Genomic DNA, 25,083 nt, shown 5'->3' with positions numbered 1-25,083 from the left:
TTTCATGTAATATAAGATGAATATAATGCGCGCTGGAGACAAATACTGTTAAATAAAATTAGTATAATGAATAAATGAAATTAATATATTCTTTATTCTCTATAAATCTATAATCTATACGCTAAATCTTAATACTAAACCTTATATACTCTTTGTACTCTATAATCTATACATTAAACCTTATATATTCTGTAATTTATACTCTATATTGTTTAGGATATGATATAAGATATTAGAGCTTAGACCTTTTAGGATATTTTTAATTATTATTTTTATATAAAATGTAATGGGTTTTAAAACAATTAAACGAAATCTCAAAATGGCCAAATGAAACTCCAAACATTTTTTTTTCTTTCCAATTGGCCAAAGGCCCCAAACCCCAATCAATCCTAAATTTTTTTTTTTCTTTCCTTTTTTTTTTCTTTTCTTTTCATTTTTTTTCTTTCTTTTTCTTTTATTTCTTTTCTTTTTTTTTTCTTTTCTTTTCTTTTCTTTTCTTTCCTTCCTTTTCCTTGTTTCCTTCCTTTTTCCCGTAACTCTCCACTTCTCCAGTCATGCATCTTCCCTCTCAATCTCTCATTACTTCATTAGTCAATAGTCACCTTCTCTTTCTCTCTCCCTCAGTCAGTAATTCCCTGAGATATCATCCTTCCCTCTCTGATCTCTTCTCTCTCCTCGATCCCTCTCCCTCCCCGATCTCCATCTCTTCTCTCCGCGCGCCAATCTCTTCTTTCCCCGCGCCGATCTCTTCCTCCTTTCTTCTCTCTCCCCGGTGACAACAGGCAACGAGGCCGGCTCTCCTTTTCCTCCCATCTCTCCATCTGGGCGTTGCCTCCCTGGCTCCAGTCGAAAATTTTGGCGAAATTTTTCAAAATTTGTTTAATATGGTGTTAAAATTTTCATACCCTTAAAAATCGAAATTTTCGGCGAGATTTCGCCGAAAATTTTGAAATTTAACACCTTGTATATATATAATACAATGAAAACATATCTAATCAAATTAAATTTTGTACTTCAAGATACAATTCAATAGTCACTACCACCCTTTAGCATCTATTGATCAATCCAACCCTCCATTACCACATGCATGTACCTTTTACTACCCACATCTACAATATATTAATGTCATATTTCAAAAATAAATATAAACATATATATACATATATAGTAGAATTTCATGATAAACAAAAAGCTCAAATGTTATCTTGAAAGAACAATTAATTAAGGGTTTTGACCCTATATATTCTCATTTCAATACCTATACATTAAAATATTTTAATTGAGTACCTAAAATTTCAATCTTGCTATGTGTTTAAGAAGTTTTATCTATAACTTTCGTACAAAAGGTTAATAGAAGTGGTCAGGCCTTCCACAACAATGCCGAAAAGGTAAGCCAAATCCTATTTTGGCTGCCTTTTGGGTTTAATCAATCTCTAATGGGCCGGAAATGGTAAGCCAAAATGGAGAAAAGCCAAAATAAAAACCCAAATTTGGGAGTCCAAGAAAGCCGAAGCCAAATTTTTATTGGGCCCACAAATCTGAAAAGGAGGAGAGAAGCAGCCCAGCAGACACACACCTGCAGTTGGGCCCAACCATCTGACCTCCCCCATGTGCTGCAAAGGAAAAAAAGTGAAGGGTCAGATTTAATTGACCGTTGTGAATCAAAGGCCAGATTTAAAAAGCCCAAACCTGACATGTGCAATAGTAAATGTGCGGCTCATATTTGTGGGCCGCAAATCGCTTTTTTTTTTTTTTTTTTTTAATCAGAAAAATTTGAAAAAAATATAAAAAATTTTTGGGTAATCCCCCTAATTTTGTACTGGCTAGTAACCAAAAATTTCTATATATACTTCATCCTTCTTAGTTTTTTCTTCACATCTTTCTTTTTTTTACACAATAAATTCATCAAATTTAGTGAATTCAATATGGTTAGAGGTCTTGCTTGGTCCCCAAAGGAAGATCATGCTCTAGTTAGAGTTTGCTAAAGAAGTCTCCAAATGCAGAACTTGGTGTGAATAAAAAAAAAAATGTGATTTTGTGGGAGGAAATCTTTGTTATTTTTTAACGTAATTTGGGCGAACCAACTATATGAAAGGTTGGTGAAATTATATCATGGTGGCAGGACATTGCGTGGGCTTGCAACAACTTTTATGCCTCGTTGATGGAGGCCGATCGAAAGCATCAAAGCGGTGTGAATGAAAAAATGGTGGTAAGTTTTATTTTATCATGTCATATATTTTCCCCTATAAATACCAAGGTTTAATTGGTAGACCACCCCCACCATATCACTATCGTTAGAAATTGCTTCCTCTTCTAGGCAAGCCCTCGAGGAGAGCTCCAAGCAATCCCTCGATGAGAGCTTCAGCCAATACCTCGATTTGAGCTTGTGTACCGACTACTTTCAAAGCCTCCCAATGTCGCAATATTGTATGTGCGATCGTTTAGAAAAATAGGCCACTGTGCCACTATTGTGTAAAGTGGGACCTAAAACTCCCAATAACCAAAGACTCAGGCCCAGTTCCATGCACTTATGGGAAGGGCATTTAACCATACCCCGATTGTGAAGCCAAAGCAAATATATCATATTCCTTTAATTATAAGAATGTTTACGTGAACAACCGTGAGTCACTCTTAACCTGTGAGATGAACCACTGAAGACCGTCGTTGTTGTAGTTCTATTTATGTCTTCATTCTAGTATTTGGTTGAGCGGCTAGTGTTGTTTCGTTTATGTGTTGTTTATCATTAAGTTATGTGTTTGTTTATCGTTGTATTGTGAAAGGAATAAATGTTGGTGTGTTTAACGTTCTTATGCTTTTAAAAAATTATATTAATATATTAATATTAGTATCATTTTGAAGAGCTAATTAAAATATTAAAAATGATATAACATTCATAATAAAAAAAATATAAACTTTAATTTAAGGGGCACTTAATCCAATTTTTACAGAAATTAAATGGGGGAAAAATTGTGAAACTCATTTTGGGTTTCAGAACCATTGGTGTTACTGATACCGAAACCCAAATTTTGGACACTATTTGATACCCAAAATGGGTTTTTGGGTCTGGGTGTTATTATTGTAGAAAGCCTCATGCGCCCATCACATGATCACTTAGGCAGGAAAATTTCATTTATTTATATAAGACAAAACTGTCGTTATATTTATACCCTTAAATAAAATTAAATAAATTGAAAAACTTCAAACTAAAAGAAAAAAAAAAAAAAAGGAAAAAGGGAAGGATGCAACACATAACCTCTGATCCCAAGCCTCATAAGTGGCAACTAGAAGGATGCTCAAATTCCCATGTACATAGATAAAGTGTTGAATAGATTCGATCAACATACATAATTTGAAGATAGTTTATTACCTTTTCGACATGACATTCATCTCTCAAAAGGACATGAGTCCTAAGACAGCATATGAGATTGAAAAGATGAGTAGAGGCCGTTATGCCTTGGCAATTGGAAGTCTCATGTACGCCATATATGCTATGTCCAAGGCCAGATATGAGTTAGGTTGTAAGTGTTACAAGAACATATCAATCAAACCTAGGTTTAGAACACTAGCTAGGCAGCTATTAAGAATGTTCACATATTTCTACGAACGTATTTCTTGTATATGGAGGAGGTGAGTTGCAAGTGGATGGCCGGGCTCACATATTCAGACTTCGCGTATGATATGAAATCCACCTTTGGGTTCGTCTTTATTATCAATGAAGACTTTATTAGTTTGAGGAAGACAGGTCGCTGGCCACCCATGATGGTCTGGTGAGGGAGGGAGGAAGAGAAAGAAAAAAGAAAGAGAAGGGACGAGAAAGACAGGAAGAGAGAGAGAGGTCGCCAGGGAGGGGCCGCTGGTGTTGACGGTGAAGGTGGGGTGGATTATTATTATAGAGTGCTGCTATTTGCATATCTTTTTTTTTTCTTTTTGCACACCCTTTCTGAAAAAAAAACACTCAAGAAAAAAGACCACTTTGGCCCTCCCCTCACCCACACACCCTATTCCCATCTCCCCCCCCCCCCGTACACATCTCATTCTCATCCCCATCCTTATCTCCATTTTTTTTTCTTCTTTTTTCTTCTTCATCGTCGTTGATGGGGTCACTCCTCCGCCAACCTTGGCCACGCATGCCATCGCTGGCCTGCGCGCACCTAGTCTTCGCAACCGCCTGCGCACACCTCGTCTTCGCAACCTCCTGCGCGCAGCACCCAGCTCCACCTGCGCGCACCTCCATGAGCCCGCTTTCCTCCCACATGATGCTACACCTCCGCCCGCAAACAACCACCGAACATTATCCACCATTAAAAAAAAAATGCAATTCGGCAGGTTCGGCGGACCAGTGCCAAACCGGGCTGTTTCGTTCAGCACTCATCCGCCGAATATAACAGGATTGTTCGGCGGATGAGTGTTGAATGAAACAGCCCAGTTCGACACTGATCCGCCGAACCTGCCGAATTGCAATTTTTTTTTAATGGTGTTCGGAGGGGAGGAGAGAGAGGGAGTGGTGCTGCCGAAGAAGAGAGAGAGAAAAGGATGTGGTCGGTGCTGCGGGGAGGAGAGAGAAAGGGAGGTGGTCAGTGCTGCGGGGAGGAGAGAGAAAGGGAGGTGGTCGATGAGGGAAAGAGGGAGGGAGGGAGGTGGTCGGGTGAGGATGAGGGTGAGGGTGAGGGAAGGGGAGGGGCTGTGTTTTTTTTTTTTTTTTTTGTCTGAGTTGATGAGGGTGTGGTGGGTGAAGGGGTGTGTTGTGGTGAGAAATTTTGTGAAATGTATAAAATATGGGTATTAGGGTAATTGGAGGGGTATGTTAAAGAGAAATTTAAAATTTTAAGAGAAGATAGGAGGTGTGTAGGAGAAAAGTGTGTGCAAAAAGAAAAAAAAAAGGTGTGCAAATAGCATCACTCTTATTATATTTTTAAAACTATTGAAGTATTTTATTTTAGTTCAAGATATAAAAGTAAATGATAAAAAAAAAAAGAGTCTATTTTACCACTAAGAATCATTGCCACTATCCTACAGTAGAAATAGTTGTTACTGTTTAACAATAGCAATCAATAACAACCATATATTATTATTGTTGAAATGCAGACGGATATGCCTCCATAAGCTTAAATTTTTTGTTTTATGTTGGTTTATTGATTTTTCACATCTTTAGGGCTAATTACAAAGTACCCTTTCCAAATTTGCGTTCATTTTCAATTTCCCCCATAAGGTTTAAATTTGTTCTATATAGTACATGTAATTTTCAATTTAAGTTAATGTGACCAATGCAACACTGGCTTCCGTTAAGTTTGATAGGTTAGTCAACCATTAATAAGTGTGACTTTTTGTGGGCCTGCCTCTCAGCTGATGTGGACTCAACACAAGGGATTTAATCTCTCTTCTCCCGCTCTTCTTCTGCAAATCCACCCCCATCAAACCCTTCTTCTTCTTTTTACTCTCTCTCTAATTCTCACATTCTTCTTCTCCTGATCCACGCCTCTCAAACCTTTATTCTTTTCTCTCTCTTTCTCTTTCTCTAGCTCTCCCATTCTTCTGTAGATTCACTCCCGCTCAAACCCTCCTTTTATTTCTATTTCTAGATTATTATATGTTGTTATTGTCCACATAGTGCTAATTGGGTTTCCACATAAGAAAAAAAGGACTTCATGCATGCCATGTCACTGCTTAACAGTTGACCAAACGGTCAATCTAAAGAAAGTTTGGCAATAAGTGACATTGACTTAAATTGAAAACTATATGTACTAGATTAAAAAAATTGAAACCCTATGGGGGAAATTGAAAATGATAGCAAACTGGGAGGGGTACTTTGTAATTAGCCCTAAAATAAAATAGAGCAAATTACACAGAGGTACCTCAGGTTTACATCGCTTTTTACTTGGGTACTCCAATTAAAAAAAGTTGCATAGACGTACCTCAATTACCATTTTTTGACACTTAAGTACCCCCGTTAACTTTTCCGTCCGGGAAGCTGTTAAGTGTCGACGTGGCACTGTGACATGGCTTTAAAAAATGCCGCGTGGACAAAAAAATAATAAAAAATAAAATAAACTTTAAAAAATGAAATAATTATTACAAAAATTAAAAACCTAATAATTAAATTAAAAAAAAAACACTCTTGCCTCACTCTCCCTGCCCCTTTCCCCTCTCCTCTCTCTCTCTCTCTCTCTCTCTCTCTCTCTCTCTCTCTCTCTCTCTCTCCCCGAAACCCCAGCCCCGAGCCCTCTTCCCTCCGCCTTCCCCACGTCGGTCACCCAACCCACCCACCTCCTTCCCCTTCTCCGGCCACCACCTACATCTCTCTCTTTGTCACTCTCTCTCACTCTGTTTCTCTTTCTTTCTCTCTCTTTCTCTCTCTCTCTCTCTCTCTCTCTCTCTTAGATCTGAACAAGGAGGGTGAAGTTCGGGGCAGGGCGGGGAGGGGCTGGGTTTGGGTTGCGTTTCAGTGGTGATGTGGGGTCGAGGCTGGGGTTTCTGGGGGAGAGAGAGAGAGTGTGTGTGAGGCAGAGAGAAGAGATCGGGGCTGGGGTTGGGTTGGGGTTTCAGAGAGAGAGTGTGAGACATAAAGAGAAGAAGGGGGCGGGGAGAGATGGGGGATAGGTGGCTGGGTGGGGTTCTCGGCGGGGTGGGTGGCTGGGTCGGGGAGAGAGAGAGTGAGGCAGAGAGAGAGAGAAGAAGAAGGCCAGGAAGAGAGAAGGGGTGGGTGGCTGGGTTCTATTTTTTCCTTTGTTTTTTTTTATTTAATTATTTGGGTTTTTAATTTTTTTTGTTTTGTTTTTATAATTATTTCATTTTTATAAGTTTATTTTATTTTTTTATCCACGTGGTATTTTTTTAAAGCCATGCCACGTCGACACTTAACGGCTTCTCGGACGGAAAAGTTGACGGAGGTACCTAAGTGTCAAAAAATGATAGTTGAGTTACGTCTATGCAACTTTTTTAAATTGGGGTACTCAAGTGAAAAATGGTAATCGAATAAGAGCAGCATTCAATAAGAGAGCTGCTATTTGCACACCCTTTTCTCCTACACACCTCCTACCATCTTCTAAAATTTAAAATTTCTCTTTTACACACCCCTCCCATTACCAAAATGCCCCAACCGCATTAATCTCACCAAATTTCTCACTACACATCCACCCAATCCAAACACTACACATCTCACCAACACATCCAAACTACACACAACCCACCCCAAATGTGAATTTTTAAATTAAAAAAAAGGGTAAATTACAATTATATACCTCAATTATACACCACTTTTCAACTTGGTACCTCAAGTTCAAAAAATTGCATTAAGGTACACCAACTACGAAACCGTGTCAATTAGGTACCTCCATTAGTCTAGCAGTCAAAAAAGCCGTTATCTGATGACGTGGCACACCACTAAAATGCTTAATTTCAATTTAGTACCTCAACTTTACCATAATTTTCAAGTTCATACCTCAAGTAAAAAAACTTGCAAATAAATAAATGTTTTGCAGTTTTTCTCTTAACTTCACCCCAACTTTTGACCCATCAAATCTTCACCAAAATCAACAATTTTATACTCATTTTGAAGCTATAAATCTCCTCTTTATAACCATATAAAAATAATTCAAAAAGAAGCTATGAAACGCTAGATAAGTAATCACAAATTAGGCTACCCGAAATTGCCAATTTGTTTGGAAAATTTGGCAGTTTCGGGTAGCCTACTTTGTGACCAATTATCTTGGGTTTCATAACTTATTTTTGCATGATTTTTATATGGTTGTAAAGAGGAGATTCATAGCTTCAAAATCAGTATAAGATTGATAATTTTGGTAGAGATTTGATTGGTCAAAAGCTGAAGTGAAGTTGAGATAAAAACTGGAAAACATTTATTTATTTATAAGTTTTTTAACTTGAGATATGAACTTGAAAAACATGATAAAATTGTGGTACTAAATTGAAATGAAGCTTTTTAGTGGTGTGCCACGTCATCAGATAACGGCCTTTTTGATGGCCAGACTAACGGAGGTACCTAACTGACACGGTTTCGTAATTGGGGTACCTTAATGCAACTTTTTGAACTTGAGGTACCAAGTTGAAAAGTGGTGTATAGTTGAGATATATAATTGTAATTAACCATTAAAAAAAAAAAACAAAGAACAAAAGAAAAAAAAATGCTGAAACCAGCCACTCCCGCAAGCCTCTGCTATCCCAGCCACTCCCGCAAGCCTCTGCTATCCCAGCCCCTCTCCCTCCCTTCCCCTCCGTCACCCGACCACCTCCCTCCCACTCTCCTTCCCTCACCCGACCACCTTCCCGCAGCACCGACCTTCCTCTTTCTCTTTCCTCCTTGCAGCACCACCTCTTTTCTCTCTCTCTTCTTCCCGCAGCACCAACTTTTTTAAAAATAAAATTTGCAAGTTCGCCGGACCAGTGCCCTGGCTGTTTCGTTCGACAAGTACCCGCCAAACATCCTCTTCTATTCAGTAGATGTCTGCCGAACGAAACAGCCAGGTTCGGCATTGGTCTGCTGAACCTGTAACTTTAAAAAAAAAAAAAAAATTTTGTTGCAGGAAGAAAATAGAGAGAGATAAAAGGGTGGTGCTGCAGGGACGAGAGAGAGAGAGAGAGATGAGGGTTGGTGCTGCGCTGGGAGGGTGGTGTTGTGGCTTGCGGGGAGGTCGGCGAGCTGAGAGGGTGTTGCTGCGGGGAGGGTGGTGCTGCGGGGAGCTCGACGAGCTGGGAAGGTGGTGTTGCAAGGAGGGTGGTGCTGCGAGGAGGGTGGTGTTGCGCTGGGAGGGTGGTGTTGCGAGGAGGTCGGCGAGTTAGAAAGAGAGAGGAGCCGAAGAGGGGAGAGAGAAGCCGGAGAGATGGGAGCTCGACAAGGTAGGTTGGGAGGGAGGGAGAAGAGAGATGAGGTGTGTTGGGGGAAGGCTTTAGGGTATTTTTACAATGGGACAAATGTGTAAAATCACTAATTAAGTGATTATGGTGTGCAAAAAGAAAAAGAAAAAAGAAAAAAAGAAGTCAAATACTAACTCTCTTCAATAAAATATCATAAAAAGAAGCAACCGAATGAGAGCAGCATTCAATTGGATACCCCACGCACTTGCGTTGAAGACATGGGATGGATGGTTCCACCTTCGTGCAGAGCCTTAACTTTGATGCGGCCTGAACTTATTAGAAAATAGAAACCAAACCAAATTAAAATTGGGCAACGAAATCACTTGCGTCACCTATAATTGTATAAACAACCATCACGCTGTTAAAAACAAGGCATTGTTCAATATTCCTCACAAAAACACCCCCAAATTCTTAAACCCCAAATATCACCAAATTTGTGTTTTCGTTTCAGGTTTTCAGCACCCTTCCAATTTCTGCAACACAAACGCATTCCTTTTAGGCTCTAATGGCTTCCTATGGGAATGGGAGATATGGGTCACACTCGTATGCACCCTCTGCACCTCCCCTGCCCGAGTCCTACGGGCAGCAACAGCAGCAGCAACAACAACAACAACAACAATATAGTGCTGCTACTACCACTTCTCAATCTCATCCTCCTGCAAGTAATTACTACGGGCAGCAGGAGCAGCAGCAACACTTCTCTCATGGGCAGGGCTCGTCTTCTCCATATGGGCACTCAGTTTTTCCACCGGGGACAGACCCAAATGTGATTAGGAGCTTTGAGATGGTGGATAAGGATAGGAGTAGATATATTGATGAGAATGAGTTGCAGCAAGCTCTTTCTTCTGGGTACCAGAGGTTTAGCCTTAGGACTATTCGCTTGCTCATGTTCCTCTTCCAAAATCCCAAAGATCCTCTCAGAGTTGGTCAGTTTTTTTTTTTTTTTCTATTTTTCTTTGTTCTTCAGAATTTATGGTATTTTATTAGAGAAATAGACAAATTCTAATGCTTATTACTTTATTAGAAGGGTATCATTTTATTTCTTATACTATGAATTTATGGGTGTTTAAATGTGAATTCCTACCGAACTTTAATACCATTTTTGAATGTAAATAGTTCCTTTTTTCTTTTATAAAAGAAAGGTACACTTGAAAACCAACCTGGAGTCTGGTTGTGAATGTTCATGTGTTTGTGACTATGTGTACACCAATAGTTTTGACTTCTTCATTGAGTCTGCATTCTTATATTGTTTGACCCCATAAAATGGATAGGCCTGCTGCTTGTGGGTTGTTTCCCTTTCATATCAAAGCATTAATGTAACTATCCCACTTTATTGATTTCGTCTAAATCTGCTGATTGATACAGGGCCCAAGGAGTTTGCTGCACTCTGGAGTTGTCTTGGTCAATGGCGAGTAAGTATCTTTAGTCACTTTCTTCAATCATGTATTCTCTTTGAGATAGTGTCTTTTTTTTTTTTTTTCTTTTTTTGGATAGTTAATGGCTATTGATCATGGCCTTTCTTCCTGGTAAAACCCATTTCTCATTGTTAAGGGAATCAGAATGAGAGGGACTTACTTTTCACTATTTTCTTCTACTGGTTTTATTTCATTTCTTGAAGTCCAATTAATTAAAGAAAAGGGGTCATTTCAGCACCAATTCATTTTTAATAATGCATTGATTTTTGGCATTAATAGCATGCAGTTGGTACAATTGCAAGGATCCCCACTCATTTGATGATTCAACCCCTTAATTCATTTTACTTACTCTAGAACAACTAATAAAAACTGTAAAGGGTCATGTAGTAGTGAAGCTCTCTTGCAATCTGGCAAAGAAACTTATCTATTGGGTAATCACAGTTGGCTAGGCATATTGATTCCAATCAACCACTATGTATGTAACATATGGTGGATAACAATCCAGTTTGTTGAACTAATTGAATTTTGGTATACACTGATGCCAATCTGGAATGCCATTTTAAGTAGTCATATGCTGCACAGCCTGCACTACTCCCTACTTTCTTGTTCAAAGAAAATGCTTTTAGATGTTAATTATGTCCATTCATGTTCTCTTTGCCACTAATTGTCACACTGGATTGTTAATTAAATCTGCATCTTGCAGACCATATTCGAGAGATATGACAAAGATAGGAGTGGGAAAATCGATTTAATGGAATTGAGGGATGCACTCTACGGTCTAGGCCTTGCAGTACCATCTTCTGTTCTTCAACTTCTGACTTCCAAGTATGATGATGGAAGTGGGCGCAGGGTTGAACTCAATTTTGACAGCTTTGTGGAGTAAGTCTTTTTATCTAGTATTGTGAGATTTCTCTTGTCGGACAATCAAACATATTATATTGTTAGACTGTGAACCATAACTATTGATTAGGTGGAATCATGTCTAAATATGTAGTCTTGCTTAACAATCTAACAACATAGCATGCTAAATATTTGTTAAAGGGATAATTACCCCTAGTATATTTCCTGTTGTGGTTATGCTTTTAACGTGGTGTTTTTTTTTGGGTATGCAGATGTGGGATGATTGTGAAGGTGAGAAATTGTTACTTTTATGCTACTCTTTAACCAGACATTGCAACGTGCTCTTCGAAACAAAAGATAGCTATCTTTCTTCTGATTTTTTTTGCTAGTATTTGGTAACATGTAAAAGTTGATATCATTTTGATTTCAGGGTTTGACTGATAAATTCAAAGAGAAAGATCCGCGGTATACTGGTTCAGCGACATTCACTTATGACACATTTATGTCCATGCTCATTCCATTTCTTGTGTCATACAATTGATTTGGTCTTACTTTGTAATCATATATTTTCCAAAGGACTTTGAATTTAATTGTTTTGATTTCGTGAGGAACTTGTTTTGTTTTGTTTCCTCTCTTTGGGTACATTTTGGTTAAAATTTTAGACAAGCTATGCATACTCTGTATGCCAACGTATGTTTTGCAAAATGTAACCATCTTTTATCTGCCAATATATGTAACATAAGGTGTTTTTGCATAAGGAGTTTGCACACCTTATGTTGACAGATAAACATGATGAAACAAATCCTATTTTCGACAAGCTTTATGTAATTGAATTGTAAAATATGATCTCATTATATGTTGAGCCGACCACTTGTCAGAAAAATATGGGTATATCCCACCAAATTAAGAAGAGCAAATCTGTGTAGAATTAAAGAATTAGATAAAACTGTGCCCTATTTCACCTTATGTCTTCAATTTTGGGAGCAAAATTTTATTGGCTACTTATACTAGATGCCTGAGAAAAAAGTTTTGGATTTCTCCTATGCTGCATTCATAGGCAAACAAGGCTAGAGTTATACTGAATATTGATCAAACTAGTCCATTTTGTGGAACACAAGGAAAGTTTGGATCATTGGTTTTGTGAATGCTCATTTGCTAAGAATATTAGGATCCATGTTTTCAATGTCCAAAATGATGAAGAAGCCAAGTAACCTGACTAGCCATCAAGGCGAAGATCACAAAGAGGCCCAAGCAAGCCCGGTAGATAAAAGATGCAAAGCTTCACCATACCACGCCCTATCCTATGGACTATAGACACCTTGACCTCAATTTTTTTTTTTTTTGTGAAAAGCTTTTAAAACTTGGACATAACGATTGCATACACCCACATTAACGATTGCATACACCCACATTTTCACATTTGCTCACATGTTAGTTATGTGACCATTTATTATAAGAAAAAAGATATATACACTTGTTACAAATAATTTTTATGTTCAATTTTATATCTAATTAAAAAACTAAAAATCAATTTAAAAAACAATAATAAGGTTGAAGCTGATGACCACAACTCCCCCTCCCCTCCACCCCAACTTCACACCATTGTTGGGCCACCGGTAGTCGGCAGCTCCACTCCCGGACTCCCCCTTCTTCTCTCATTCTCTCTCTCCTTCGATCTATTCCTCTCTTTGCCTCCCTCTCACCGGACCACCGAATATGTGTAGCCATTGATTCTACATAAGCCTGAAAATAACAATATTTAGGCTAGATTTGGCAAGAGCATATGTCGCCAGTCGAATAGATGTTTGAAGATCCGCTTGGCTCAAGACGTGGATCTAAGGTTTCGAGCTTGCCACTCTTTTGTAATATGGCGAGATCTAAGGTCATTTAGGGTTGGTCAAAAAATTTTAAAAGCTCTATGCAAACTATAAAAATGAGATTCTCGACTTTTCATATACATTCAAATTATTTTTTTCCTTTTCGATAAGTTCTCACAAAAATCCTTACAAAATTTTTGGGCCTCATACATTGGCGGTATAATTTTGTCCTACTCGACTCTCCCCATAACCGACCCTGAGATGCTTGTGAATATGTGATGTATATGATATGGTTGTCCGCGAAAAAAATATGCGTCAAACATTACACGTTTATCATTATTGATCTGAAAACTGCAAAAAGCTCTGTGCCGCTGTTCCCCTGCGCAGACGCAGCAACATAGGAAATTGCATGTTAGGAAAACAGAGAATAGACCCACATTAATTTAAGATCCCTGTTTACTATTATTGCTCTGTGGACCACCGAAAACCAGAATTGCTTCAATCCTTTTCCAGAAATGGCCTAACACAGAACAAATATATATAATGGAGGGTGAATATTTTGCATCATAGGGTATGAGAATCAACTTTAATTTTGTCATTGTTTACCCTCTTTATTTTCTTTTCATTGCTATGACATCATTTACCTTTTGGTAAGCTGCATATGGAAGCCAACATTATTGCTTTCTTTGCTACTATGCTATGAGCTATGCAGAATTCAATTTATTCCCAAATGACCTATTTTAATGCTACGTATTACTTTTTGACTCAAACACGTGTGTAATTATTAATTTCTAAAACTTTAAACTCTAAAAAATATCTTTAAAATTGTACATGTGTTATAATCTAAGTGAATTGGTAATATTATGTTATCATGTTACGTGGTGGTACGGTCACATATAATAATTTTTCCTTTTAAAGTTTGTAAATGCAAAATATCCATATAAATATCCACAATCAATGTCTGCTAGACTAGTAGGAGATTTTTTCTTGAATCTAAGCTTGATTATGAAAAAATTATTCAACTCAAAACCAATTGATAATATACAAAAAAGTCTAAGAGTACATAAATTATAAAGCAAGACTTTATATCTCTTATTAGAGATATTATTCTCAACACACTTCCTCACACGTATAGCCCTTGGGCTGAAACGTGCATTATCTACTTTGACACCATAAACAAGTTAAAGTATTCAACTCAAAATCAATTGACACTAAGTACAAAGATTTAAGTGAATCATAAGGATTAAAAAACAATAATTTTCGAAAGTGAGTCAAAAGGCAATACGATACATTGAACTAGGTCATTTGGGCATAAACCCCTAAATTTGCTTTGATATTGTATCCTTAACACCATAACATCAAAACCCTTCATTAATTTTTTTTTTTTTTTGGCCAAGCCCTTCATTAATTTATTAAACATTGACTAACGCATATGGTTTGATGAAGCTGTCCAAAACCAGTTCGGTTGTAGAAGGTGTAGATTAATAATATCTTAATAGTTCATTGAAACGTGTGGTTATACATAGATATCAACATGGAATCAGGTATTATAGCAGCTAATTGGTCACAACAGATGTTGAATGCTCAAGTGGGTTCATCTATTTTATATATCTGTCAAGCTTATCCTCTTTGTGGGGTCATGCTGATGAGAATCCTAGAAGGCAAAGGCATGTGGTCCATCTAGTTGAAAGCGACACCCACTTTGTAGCTCTTGCATTGCTTGATGTTACATTTGCAAAGAAAAATTCTCAACATATATTAATTATTTTTTCACATACCAAACACGAAAATGTACATATGATTCTTAGGTTGAATTATTATTTGGGGGATTAATCACTACGCCTGCTTTTGACACAGGAAGGTATTAAAGAAATACCTCCATTCAAGTATATATTATACACTTGTTTTGACCATCATTATCATTACTAGATTAATTAAGAACTTGGACATGTCTAGTAGCAGACAATACACTGTTAATATATATATATATATATGAAGAAAATTAGCATGCGGATTGACCCTAGCTATGTAAAGCTTGCTACTACAGTTTGATTGAGTTCATATTGTGAAATTTGGAGGGTTCAAGTTCGGCTCATAAAAGAAATTAGTGGTGCACGACCAAAATTTTTTAGTTTGTTAATTCGCTCAACTCGTAAAGCTTGTGAGTAGGTCAAATTTCATCACCTTCAACTCAAGTTCTCTACTCATTCAAATTTGACTTGTAAGACTCAGCACTCTTTAATTTCTCGATTAAAACATTTAACACGTAACTTTAAAAAATTTGTTATTTGTTTATGTATCTATACTTTTTTTCATTATTTGCCATTAAGTCCAATCAAGCCTAACTTCTAAGTTTGAGCTTGCATCATTTGAATCTCGACTTGTTGCACAAACAAGCCAAGCTAAGATTACACTTAGATTTTAATTTCCAAAGCTTGAGCATGCACAATTCATCAAGCTTTGACTCGAGCTTGATAGAATATTTATATCAAGTTCAAGCACCTTGATATTTGGCTTGGATCAGCTCATTTGCACCCATATATGCTCATTTGGCCGCAAATAGAGAAAAACAAATGTAGAACTGTATGTGCAGATAAAGGAGAAAAACTTACCTATCCTGTGATAGGTAATGTGACATCACCACTAGAGAGAGATGATTTTTGATACATTAAAGTTTGAAACTCTCTTTTCTCTCTAGTGGTGATGCCACATCACCTATCACATTGATAGATATATTTTTCTTGTAGACAAAGAAGTACCCATTCTTGAGATGGAGTTCACACCCAAAGACAAAGCTGATAAGGTTTACGAATTTTCAATTTTAGTGACCCTGGAATATAAGTTAAAAAGCCACCCAAAAAGAAGAGAACTCTAAAGGTTTCTTGCCTTGATAGAAACCAATTTGGACTTTTGTCAAGTTGAAGCCACACAGAATTTTATTCACAGGAAAGATTCACATGCATGATTACAAGTGGGGCGTAAGGAAGATGGAGACCCATTACCATGAGTCCATGAGCCTAGTAAACAACAATATATATGACATTGCATTCATCAAAAATTGAGTTTCATATGGTGTCATGTTAATAATAAGTTATAACTCTATTGTCAAAAGTCCACTTGGTGCACGTATGAAGTGGACAGAAATTGACAGCCCCTACGTCACAGATACCTTTCCCACCATATATGATTTGATTACGAGTTGGTTCTAGTGTACCGGAAATTCATCAAACAAGAATATGAAAATTTAGTGGATCAGGATCAGAATTTGTGTGTGATTGAGTGGTGAATTTATAATATTTTTTGCCCACGTCAGCAATGTGAGTAGATTAAAATGTCAAAATAAGTAGGACGATATGAAATAGGATGCTCAAGTGATCTTTTTGGTGCTCATCTTAAAAAATAACTATATTGAAGTCTAAAATGACGTAGTTTTTTATATATACACAAAATTAAAACAAAAAATATCAGTATAGAATCCAGATACAAAAGAATCCATGATTTACACATTATTCCAAATGGTTCTACTGTCTGAATGTAGATAAAATGTGCAGGAAAAAATATACAATGAAAATAAAGGAAAATCCAATTATTTGATTTCATCAACTTAATCGTCATGTACTGTCTCCCATTTCAATTGTTCATAAGCAAGGTGTAAATGCTATAGACTATAGTAGTAAATACTGGCCAATACTAGCTAGTATATAAATTAATGAAAATAAATGTGATGGGCCATATACAGTATAAGAATTAATGCTATAACCTATTTTGGAATTCCTTTTGTTTTTCAAAAAAAAAAAAATCTTCAGGAATTCTTCATGTTGCTCCAGTCTCTCATCATTAGCCTCCCCAAAAGTTCACAAACATATGAGCAATTAAGCACATAATAAGTACACAATAAGAAAGATCAAAAAGTAGAAGATGGACAAGCCCTGCAAAATAGGAATAAAAACATAGCATTATATACATATTTGATCAACTCCAACACAAAAATCATAAAAGAGATGATAAAGTCTTAGTCTTGCACTTACATTCTTATAAGACCCTGAAGAAAAAGTTAACTGAGGGAGATAACCCTCCAATCCAATATCATAAACTGGTGTACCATCAGGATAGAAGAGTCCATAGTTCCTCTCCGAAGCCGGACCGGGCTTCAAATCCTCGTTAAAAAGTGCGAAAACATATATGTCAATCGGAACTGAAGGCTTTGCCGGAGTACCCTTTTTCTCTTCAATTTTTCTCAGCAAGTTTCCATTGTACAACCCTGCATTTTCCGGCGTTGCTCCGGCCTCATTCGGGTCCCCCTTCGAAGGCCACCCGGTTTCGGAGATTCTCACCTCAACATCTGTATGCCCCATTGCTTTTATAGCTGAGTAAACTGCATCAATCTGAGCATCCAACATGTTGTCATAGTGAAGATTGGTGATTTGATCATTCATCCCCGAATTGGGCTGAAACAGCACATACTCCAATGGGACTTCACCTGGGTTGTCCTTGTATGCGAAATAAGGGTACGCATTGATCAGGAAAGGTGTGTTAATCTGAGAATGCAAATTGACAATGGGTTGAATATACTGAGCAAGATCTTGTCGAAAACTCCCAGATGAAGGAGGGTAAGAGTTTCCCAAAATGGTAAGTGAGTGTGCTGTTGTGACAGCTACTTGTTTTGCAAGTCCGAGATTGAGAAGAGCACTATAGACTGACTGCATTGCAGGGAAGAGATACGACATCAATTGGGTGTCGTTGCCACTCAAAATCTCGTTGCCTACGACGATGCAAGTGATTTTGGTTTGGGGGAGATGGGGTTCGAGGTGTTGTTGAATCCAGATTTGGGCTTTGAGAGGGTCGGTCATGTTTGGTAAGTACTCGTTGCCGAGGCCGATTATGAAGTCGACCTCGGAGTTTGAGAAGGCTTGGAGGACATTGGGGTCTGCGTCGTAGAGTTTGACTCTGGTGACGTTTAGGGTTTGGAGGAGGATCGAAACTCGTGATGGAGAAGGTAGATTGTTCGCTATCTGTCCATAGTTGATCCCAAAGCTTGCGCTCAGGACATGGATAGCTGTATCTGAAAAACAGAGTTCAAAACAGAGCCAGAATGAAAATAATCACAGATTGGATTTTAAACAGATCATAAATTCAATGCAATTAATAGGGAACTATTTATTTTTTAAAAACCCTTTATGGATGAGTTAGTGACGAAACTGAATTGACCCCAAAGCAGAAAATAACAGAGAAGATAGAGTTTCGTTTGGTTGCCGAGAAACAGAGAAAAATATATGAACAAACAGAGATTTTGAAGCACTTTTTCTTTCTTTGAAGTCGAGAAAAGCCAAAAAGGAGTTTTATATAAGACCCAGTTGAGGAAATTCTTTTTAGAAGGTCCCAGAAGAAAAATCTGAGACTTTTGGCTCAAATTTACCATCCTTTGTTTTTCTTTTCTTTTCTTTTCTTGCACTTTCTTGGGAACCAAACTGCTGAACAAGAAAGTAGATTGTTATTACTTGTTAACGAACCTGAGAGACTAAGAAGGACCAGAATGATTCTGAATACGACAGTGTAGTAGCCTGCCATTACTGATCCGATCTTGGCCTTCTACCTTCACCACCTTCACCACCTCCACCACCTCCCCACTATCAATGCCCTGTTTCGCAGCAACCGCGTATGACTTTGCCACCTGACAATGCCCTTCTCAATTTTGTATATATATATATATATATATAGGAGTGTGTGTCTGTTTTCGAGTTGCAACTGAAGATAAGAATTAAAAAAGAAAAAAAGAAAAAGGAGAGGCTCTGTTTCGTGTATGCCTACTCTGTTTACACATTATGGTAGGTTTCCACTGATTTTTATTGTATTTAATTTCGGTTTTGATTTTGTGACTTTTTATTTAATTCCAGTTGTTTGCTTACACGTATTGAACACTATTTATAGGCTCTGTTGGATATTGCGGCCATGGTAATTTTGCTTCATTTAGTAAAGTTAGTTCTTTCTTATTTCCTTTTTGGGGGAAACTTGAAGGGAAAACTGTAGAGCTGAGATATTTGGCTGATTTTGTTTCCACTTATGGAATGTCAAAGTGTGAGAGGAAGTAAGTTGGCCTTGGCCATGCCGTTCCACCCTGCTTTTTCTTTTTTCATATTTATTTTCTTGTTGCTTTCCCATCTCGGGTAGTTTGGGTTTGAGTTTAGGGATTAATTAGCATTCCAAGACTATTCCAAGCAAAATAGTGTTTTTTTTTTTGGCCACTTATTCCAAGCAAAATAGTGATACACACGAAACATTTCAATTTTTTTTTGAAATTACAACTTAGCATTCCAATTTGTTTCAATTTTTTTTGAAATTAGCATTCCAAGACTATTCCAACCCCATTCTACTTTTTTTTTTTAAAGAAAATTACAACTTACACTCATGCGGTTTAGGGTATTTCATAACTAACACTCTATCGTTTCAATTTTTCAATTTAATACTCAACATTTCAATTTAATATTCAATTGACTGATGTCGTTTGTCTGACTGTCAGGTCAGACATTAATTGATGACGTGACAGTTAATTTAATTACAATTGATTATCCACGAAACTATTAGGAGTGCCCAAAGTACCATATCCCTTCTATGTACCCTTCCTAAGCTCCTCATCAACCCACGTATGAGAATTTGTGCACATGCACATATGGAGGATCAACCCAAATAAAAAGGAAAATTTTTCAAAAATTACACGTACTTTAGGGTCAATCTTATTTTAGGACACATGTTTGAGTTTATATTAGCGTAGGATACATATTTAGGGTTTGTATTAATGTGAGACAATCCATCAACTCTGTTAAGATTTCTGTTAAAAAAAGATTATGTGCCAGTCACATGACTTATTTTAAGGGGTAAAATGGTCATTTTCTATGTGTGACCGTTTCACTTAAAAAAAATTCATTTTTATGTTTTAGAATCCTATAATGTATAGTAAAAAATTAAAACTAAATTATAAAATAAAAAAAAAGAGACGGCAAATGGTAGATCGCTTCTCCCTACCCCGCCCTAAAGCCCAACCCACCTGCGACGACCTTACTTGCCACCGATGACCCCCTTCTCTCTCTCTCTCTCTCTCTCTCTCTCTCTCTCTCTCTCTCTCTCTCTCTTTCTCTCTCTCCATCTCTCCCTCTATTCCTCTTTCTCTCTTTCTCTCTCTCTCTCTCTAACCAGGCATCATCAACATCGGATATCAAACTGGCAACAGTCATATATAATACAAGGAATTGGCCGGCTTATTCGGCCAAACGACGGAGACTCGCCTGAGGCGAGGTCCAAAAAATTGGAATATGATTTTGACACCATTTATTTCTAGACTAGAACTCTAAGTTCATCAAAACCTTCTTAATCTATGCCCACATAGATGAAACATCCTAGCTATTAAAGCAAAATAACAAACAAAAACCTTTTGAAAATTTACCCAACAGACTACAGTAAGTGTTGAATACAAAAAATAGGCCTGAGTTTTGGGTCAAAGGTTGCTGCTAGTACTTTGTACTGACAAATGAAATCCTAGATAGAGAGTAAAGGATAATTGAGACAAGAACAGAGCGAAAAGTTACCAATATATCTTTGAAGATAAGCTTTGAGAGGTGAATCAAAACAAAGGAAGGATAAACCAAGTAGTTTTCTTGTTTTCTAGATACTTTAGCTTCATTCTATCTTGAGGGAGAGGATCAATGGTTGCAGTGGTTAAAACGAACCTATGAAGAGGAAGGGAGCACCATCACCTGGGAAGTCTTTGAACAAGAACTACTATCACTGTTTGGATCTATAGAGTATAAGGACTTTGATGAGGCTCTCTCATGGATTAAGCAAACTGGAACGTTGAGGGACTATCAACGTGAATTTTAACGTCTTGCTAATCGGGTGATAGGATGGCTGTTGGAATATACCCTAATATAAATCGTTTTAATAACGTATTGTGTATATTTCTAACATCACAGACAAACTTGTCTTTTATGTTCCATTCTTCATATACATACTATATCTTAATAAATGTGTGTATGCATAAAAGAGGTTCATGATTTCAAGTTAAAGGAATAATGTCCTAAAGAAGTTAGGATAGTGAGAGTCATATTCTTTAGTTTTTGAAGTCTAAACTGTTTATGGTTGCAAGATTGATATCAAAACAATATCAAATCTGGTAAAACCATCATGATCTATCTCTGTTTAACGTTTAGGATAATCGGTCTCAAATTATTGGTGTAGAGACACTAGGAGAAGATTATGAGTGCCAGTATATAGTTCACTAAACGTGACCAAAGTAACGAATATCTGTCATGAAGCATTACACACCCGTCAACAGGAAATTGTTAATTCTTGATAATACAACTGGTCCCTGGACTTGAGACACCATAGTTGTCTTGTGTGCTCAGTCGCTATGCTTTAACTGTATCATAAGGTTAGACTCCTAAAGTTTAGTTAAAGGTACAGATTGGGCATAGTCACTGAGTGTATGAGGACATATGTATGTTCAACAAAGAATCTATCACTCTTGGTAATAAGAGAGATGTTTCAAGAGGCAACAAATGTCTAGATTCAGGAATCTCTGACCAGATTACTAGATCATAAAAACAAGCTTCCATGATCGAATGAAATCTATACATAAGTGTTAGACCTCAATGATCATGCTAGGGTTGATGGAATTTCATTCCCGACCATTATTCAGGAACATTGGATGATAGAGAAACTTTATTGTATTGTAATCGAAGATGGAATATGTTCTTCTCTCTTCCGATTAATCTGAGTAGTCATGATACTTTGCTAGGCGTCAATCTTGACTTGTGGAGACCTAAGGGTAAAATGGTAATTTTACTCGGATTATGTTATTTTGGGAAAATGTCTCAATCCACTGCCGAATTCAATTGGAACCTAAAATATCACATGTCAATAGGTGTGAGATGGTTTTAGAAATGGGCTTGAGCAGAATTAATTGGGCTTTAAACTAATTAATGGAGATAGAAATGATGGGTCTTTTAATTAATTAAGTAGTTAATTAATTGGCATTGGGCTATTGAGCTTATTAATTAATTAAGTAGTTAATTAATTAATATTGGGCTAATGAACTTATTAATTAATTAAAGGGTTAATTAATAATCAAATTAAAGGTTAATTACCTAGTCAAATGGACCAACAAACTTGGTCCATAAGACTAGGTGGCCGGCCCTCTATAGTGGAAAGATGGTAATAAGGTCTTAAGTTAAGAAGTCAGACTAATGGAAGTTCCTGTAGAATTCATTCTACGTTCTTTCTATTTTCTAAAAGCCACACTTGCTAAAGAGAGCTAGCACTCTCATTGCCTAGTTAGCTCAATCCCTCAATCTCCTCCTAGTGTAGACTAATTAGAGGTCATACATCTTTGTGTGACTAGAAGAACCAAATGATGGAGAGCTTGTGGATTCTCACTTTGATGGGCTTCAAATCAACAAAAATAAGGTACGAATCCTCCTTGGTTAAATTATGTTTTATTGCATCAGATTCCAATCTGAAGCATGATCATATGAATTTTATTTCTGCTGCGTTTATATGATCAATTTCCAACAATGGCCACATAAGGCATTCATTGGTACCTTCTTATGAGGACTTAAAGAGGAGATAGTTGAGGAAGTTCGCATGTTCAAGTCGAACACTCTATGAGAAACCATTGAGCTTGCTCGAATGAGACATTAAAGACTTATTCACCAAAAGAAATTTACTCGCACCATAGCTGTGCCTTCGACACAAACATTAGGACGCCAAACCTTTCCTTCCACTATTAAAAAAGCTTTCTTGGGAGGAGATGCAACGCCAAAGAGAGAAGGGGCTTTGTTTCAACTGTGATGAGCGTGATTGATCCATTTTATTGAAACAAGCTTTATAGTACATTAAGTGTGTTTATTAAAGATTTATATTAAAATAGGTAAAAAGTTCTAGTTATTAAAAGATTTTTTTTTAGTAAATTATAAATAAATCAATAAAACATTTAAAAATTTCACAATAGTCAAAAAATAATTTGGATTTCCATAATGGTCACATACACATATTTTCTAATTACATAATAGTCAATGGGCCCAACCCAATTTGAGTGGCCCTATACTATTCTTAGTGTAAAATTACTATCATGCCCTTTAAAAGTATTTTGACTCAATTTTAAAAATGGTGGCTGTCACACAGTTATCAAGTCTACAAAAGGTAATTGTGTGATAGTTATTAATTAAAAAATAATAATTGTGTAACAGTTACAAATTAAAAAACATAACAACAGTTACTATCATGCAGTTACCAATTAAAAAAGGTAAATGTTACACAGTTACCATTTAAAAAAAAATGTGGTTATTATTGACTTATATGTAATTTTAAATATTAGACATTGGTGATGTCAGCAACATGTCAGCATAGTGGCAAGATCTATAAATTTCCTTTTGTTTTTGTCCAATTGTTAATTCACATAGTTTCTCTTAATTTCATTTTGGTCAATAATAACTATCATGGTATTTTGAAAACGTTCATTGACTAATTTGTAATATTGAAAAATATTTATTTATTTATTTGTAATTGACCTTTTCTTTTTTTTGGTTAATGCTCTATAGATCTCAAATTTATATCTTAAAATTGATTTTCAAATGCAAAAATGTGTTAGTGTTTTACTTGTTGTAAATAATTGAATCTAGAGTTGATCCTAATATAAATATATGACACACTGTTACATATATTTAGAATCCAAACTCGCAAAGAAAAATGAATTTCAGATCCTTAACAGCACTCAAAGTCTAAAGGAAAAATTCTTTGGTGCTTGATTAATCTATTTTCTTGAAGCAAGCTTTATTGTACTTCTACTGTTCTACATTAAGTGTGTTCATTAAAGATTTAAATTAAAATGGGTAAAAAGTTCTAGTTATTAAAGGAAATTTCTTTCTTTTGGGGGGGCGCGGGGGTGTAAAGTCTATTGGGAAAATTCTTTGGTGCTTGATTGATCCCAGATTCTAAGTGATTAATTTTTTTTTTTATTATTCTTAATTTAACAATTCTTTTTCCCAAAATATATGTACCCAAAAGAATATTTAACACAAAGAACACATGCGTCGGCAGGAGAATCTTTCATTGGGTATGAAAAGAAAAAAGGTAGGGGCTGATTTGCTGAAAGGTGACTTTTTATTCCAAATCTCCAAAAGTGATACTTAAAGTTATAGCAGCCACACCAGACGGTTTAAATTATAAATTTATAATAACATATAGACAGGCTCCTTCTGTTGAGGTATATCTCAACTTATTTATGTTGAGGTATAACTTTGTTGGGGTCCACACGAGTCGTTTTGTATCGATCCGAACCGTTCAATTTTTACATCTTCATTGATAGATCATCCTTGCAAAAAATTAGCCAAATCGGAAATCATTTGCCTATCTAACTTTGATAAAACAAATGGACGGTTTCATCGAAAATATTTGGTTTGTCCATTTATTTGATCAAAGTTAAATAGGCAAATGATTTCCGATTTGGCTAATTTTTTGCAAGGATGATCTATCTATGGAGATGTAAAAATTGAACGGTTCGGATCGACACAAAACGACTCGTGTGGGCCCCAACATAATATACCTCAATATAAATAAGTTGAGGTATACCTCAACAGAAGGAACCTGAACATATAGAAATGATAAATACATTTTTTATTAATTATTTGGTTTTAATAAAATTGATTTGCTGACACGAATCTTAATAGAGCGCACGTGTTAAGCACCGTCTTTCAGGCGGCTTCCTCGCGTGCATGAGAAAGGTTGGTTGACACGTCAGCGATGGCACGTATCATTGTACTTTTCCTCATTTGTGGCTTTCTTTTAATATTTGTTTATGTATTTTTGTTTAATTTTATTTGCTGTAATTGATTTAAACTTTTAGATATCTTTCCAATATCTGTTGACTCAAAAATTATAATTTAAAAATAGGAGATAATTAAAATTAAGGCTGGCACTCTTTGACCCTTTTACTGTTTTTTGTGAAAGTCAGAAAGTGCATGGCCAACTCAATAGAGGAAACAAAATAAAGAGAACAAGTTAAGAAGATAATTATTAAACGAAAAAAGTTGCCTGACCATCCATGTAGATAATAAGTCATATTTATGAGGGTGTATTCAATTAGGATTTTAAAT

The 25,083-nt window shown here is 36.5% G+C and overlaps 2 protein-coding genes across 3 annotated transcripts; one reads left to right on the top strand and one right to left on the bottom strand.

Moving 5' to 3' along the window:
- Positions 1-9,114: 9,114 nt before the first annotated feature.
- LOC147299053 (putative calcium-binding protein CML48) lies at positions 9,115-11,985 on the top strand. 2 transcript variants are annotated; one of them, XM_086253656.1, is made up of 5 exons: positions 9,115-9,794; positions 10,234-10,280; positions 10,987-11,162; positions 11,396-11,461; positions 11,554-11,985. In XM_086253656.1, the coding sequence occupies exons 1-4, from the start codon at positions 9,374-9,376 to the stop codon at positions 11,445-11,447; spliced, it is 696 nt and encodes a 231-aa protein (XP_086109782.1). In that variant the 5' UTR covers positions 9,115-9,373; the 3' UTR covers positions 11,448-11,461; positions 11,554-11,985. The 2 variants fall into 2 exon arrangements, with proteins under 2 accessions (XP_086109782.1, XP_086109780.1); XM_086253654.1 differs by having other exon boundaries at positions 9,116-9,794; positions 11,396-11,414.
- A 4,528-nt stretch (positions 11,986-16,513) lies between these two features.
- LOC147299052 (Glycosyl hydrolase superfamily protein) lies at positions 16,514-18,628 on the bottom strand. Its single transcript, XM_086229250.1, is given in 4 exon segments — positions 16,514-16,780; positions 16,783-16,869; positions 16,965-18,002; positions 18,451-18,628. Coding segments are annotated over 4 exon segments (1,221 nt in total). The 5' UTR covers positions 18,509-18,628; the 3' UTR covers positions 16,514-16,742.
- Positions 18,629-25,083: the final 6,455 nt, after the last annotated feature.

This window comes from Dryas octopetala, chromosome 1 (assembly GCF_963921425.1).
Source record: "Dryas octopetala chromosome 1, drDryOcto1.1, whole genome shotgun sequence".
NCBI classification, from domain to species: domain Eukaryota; kingdom Viridiplantae; phylum Streptophyta; class Magnoliopsida; order Rosales; family Rosaceae; genus Dryas; species Dryas octopetala.
The sequence above is the reverse complement of the archived record's forward strand: the minus strand, read 5'-3'. Positions and strand labels throughout refer to the sequence as shown.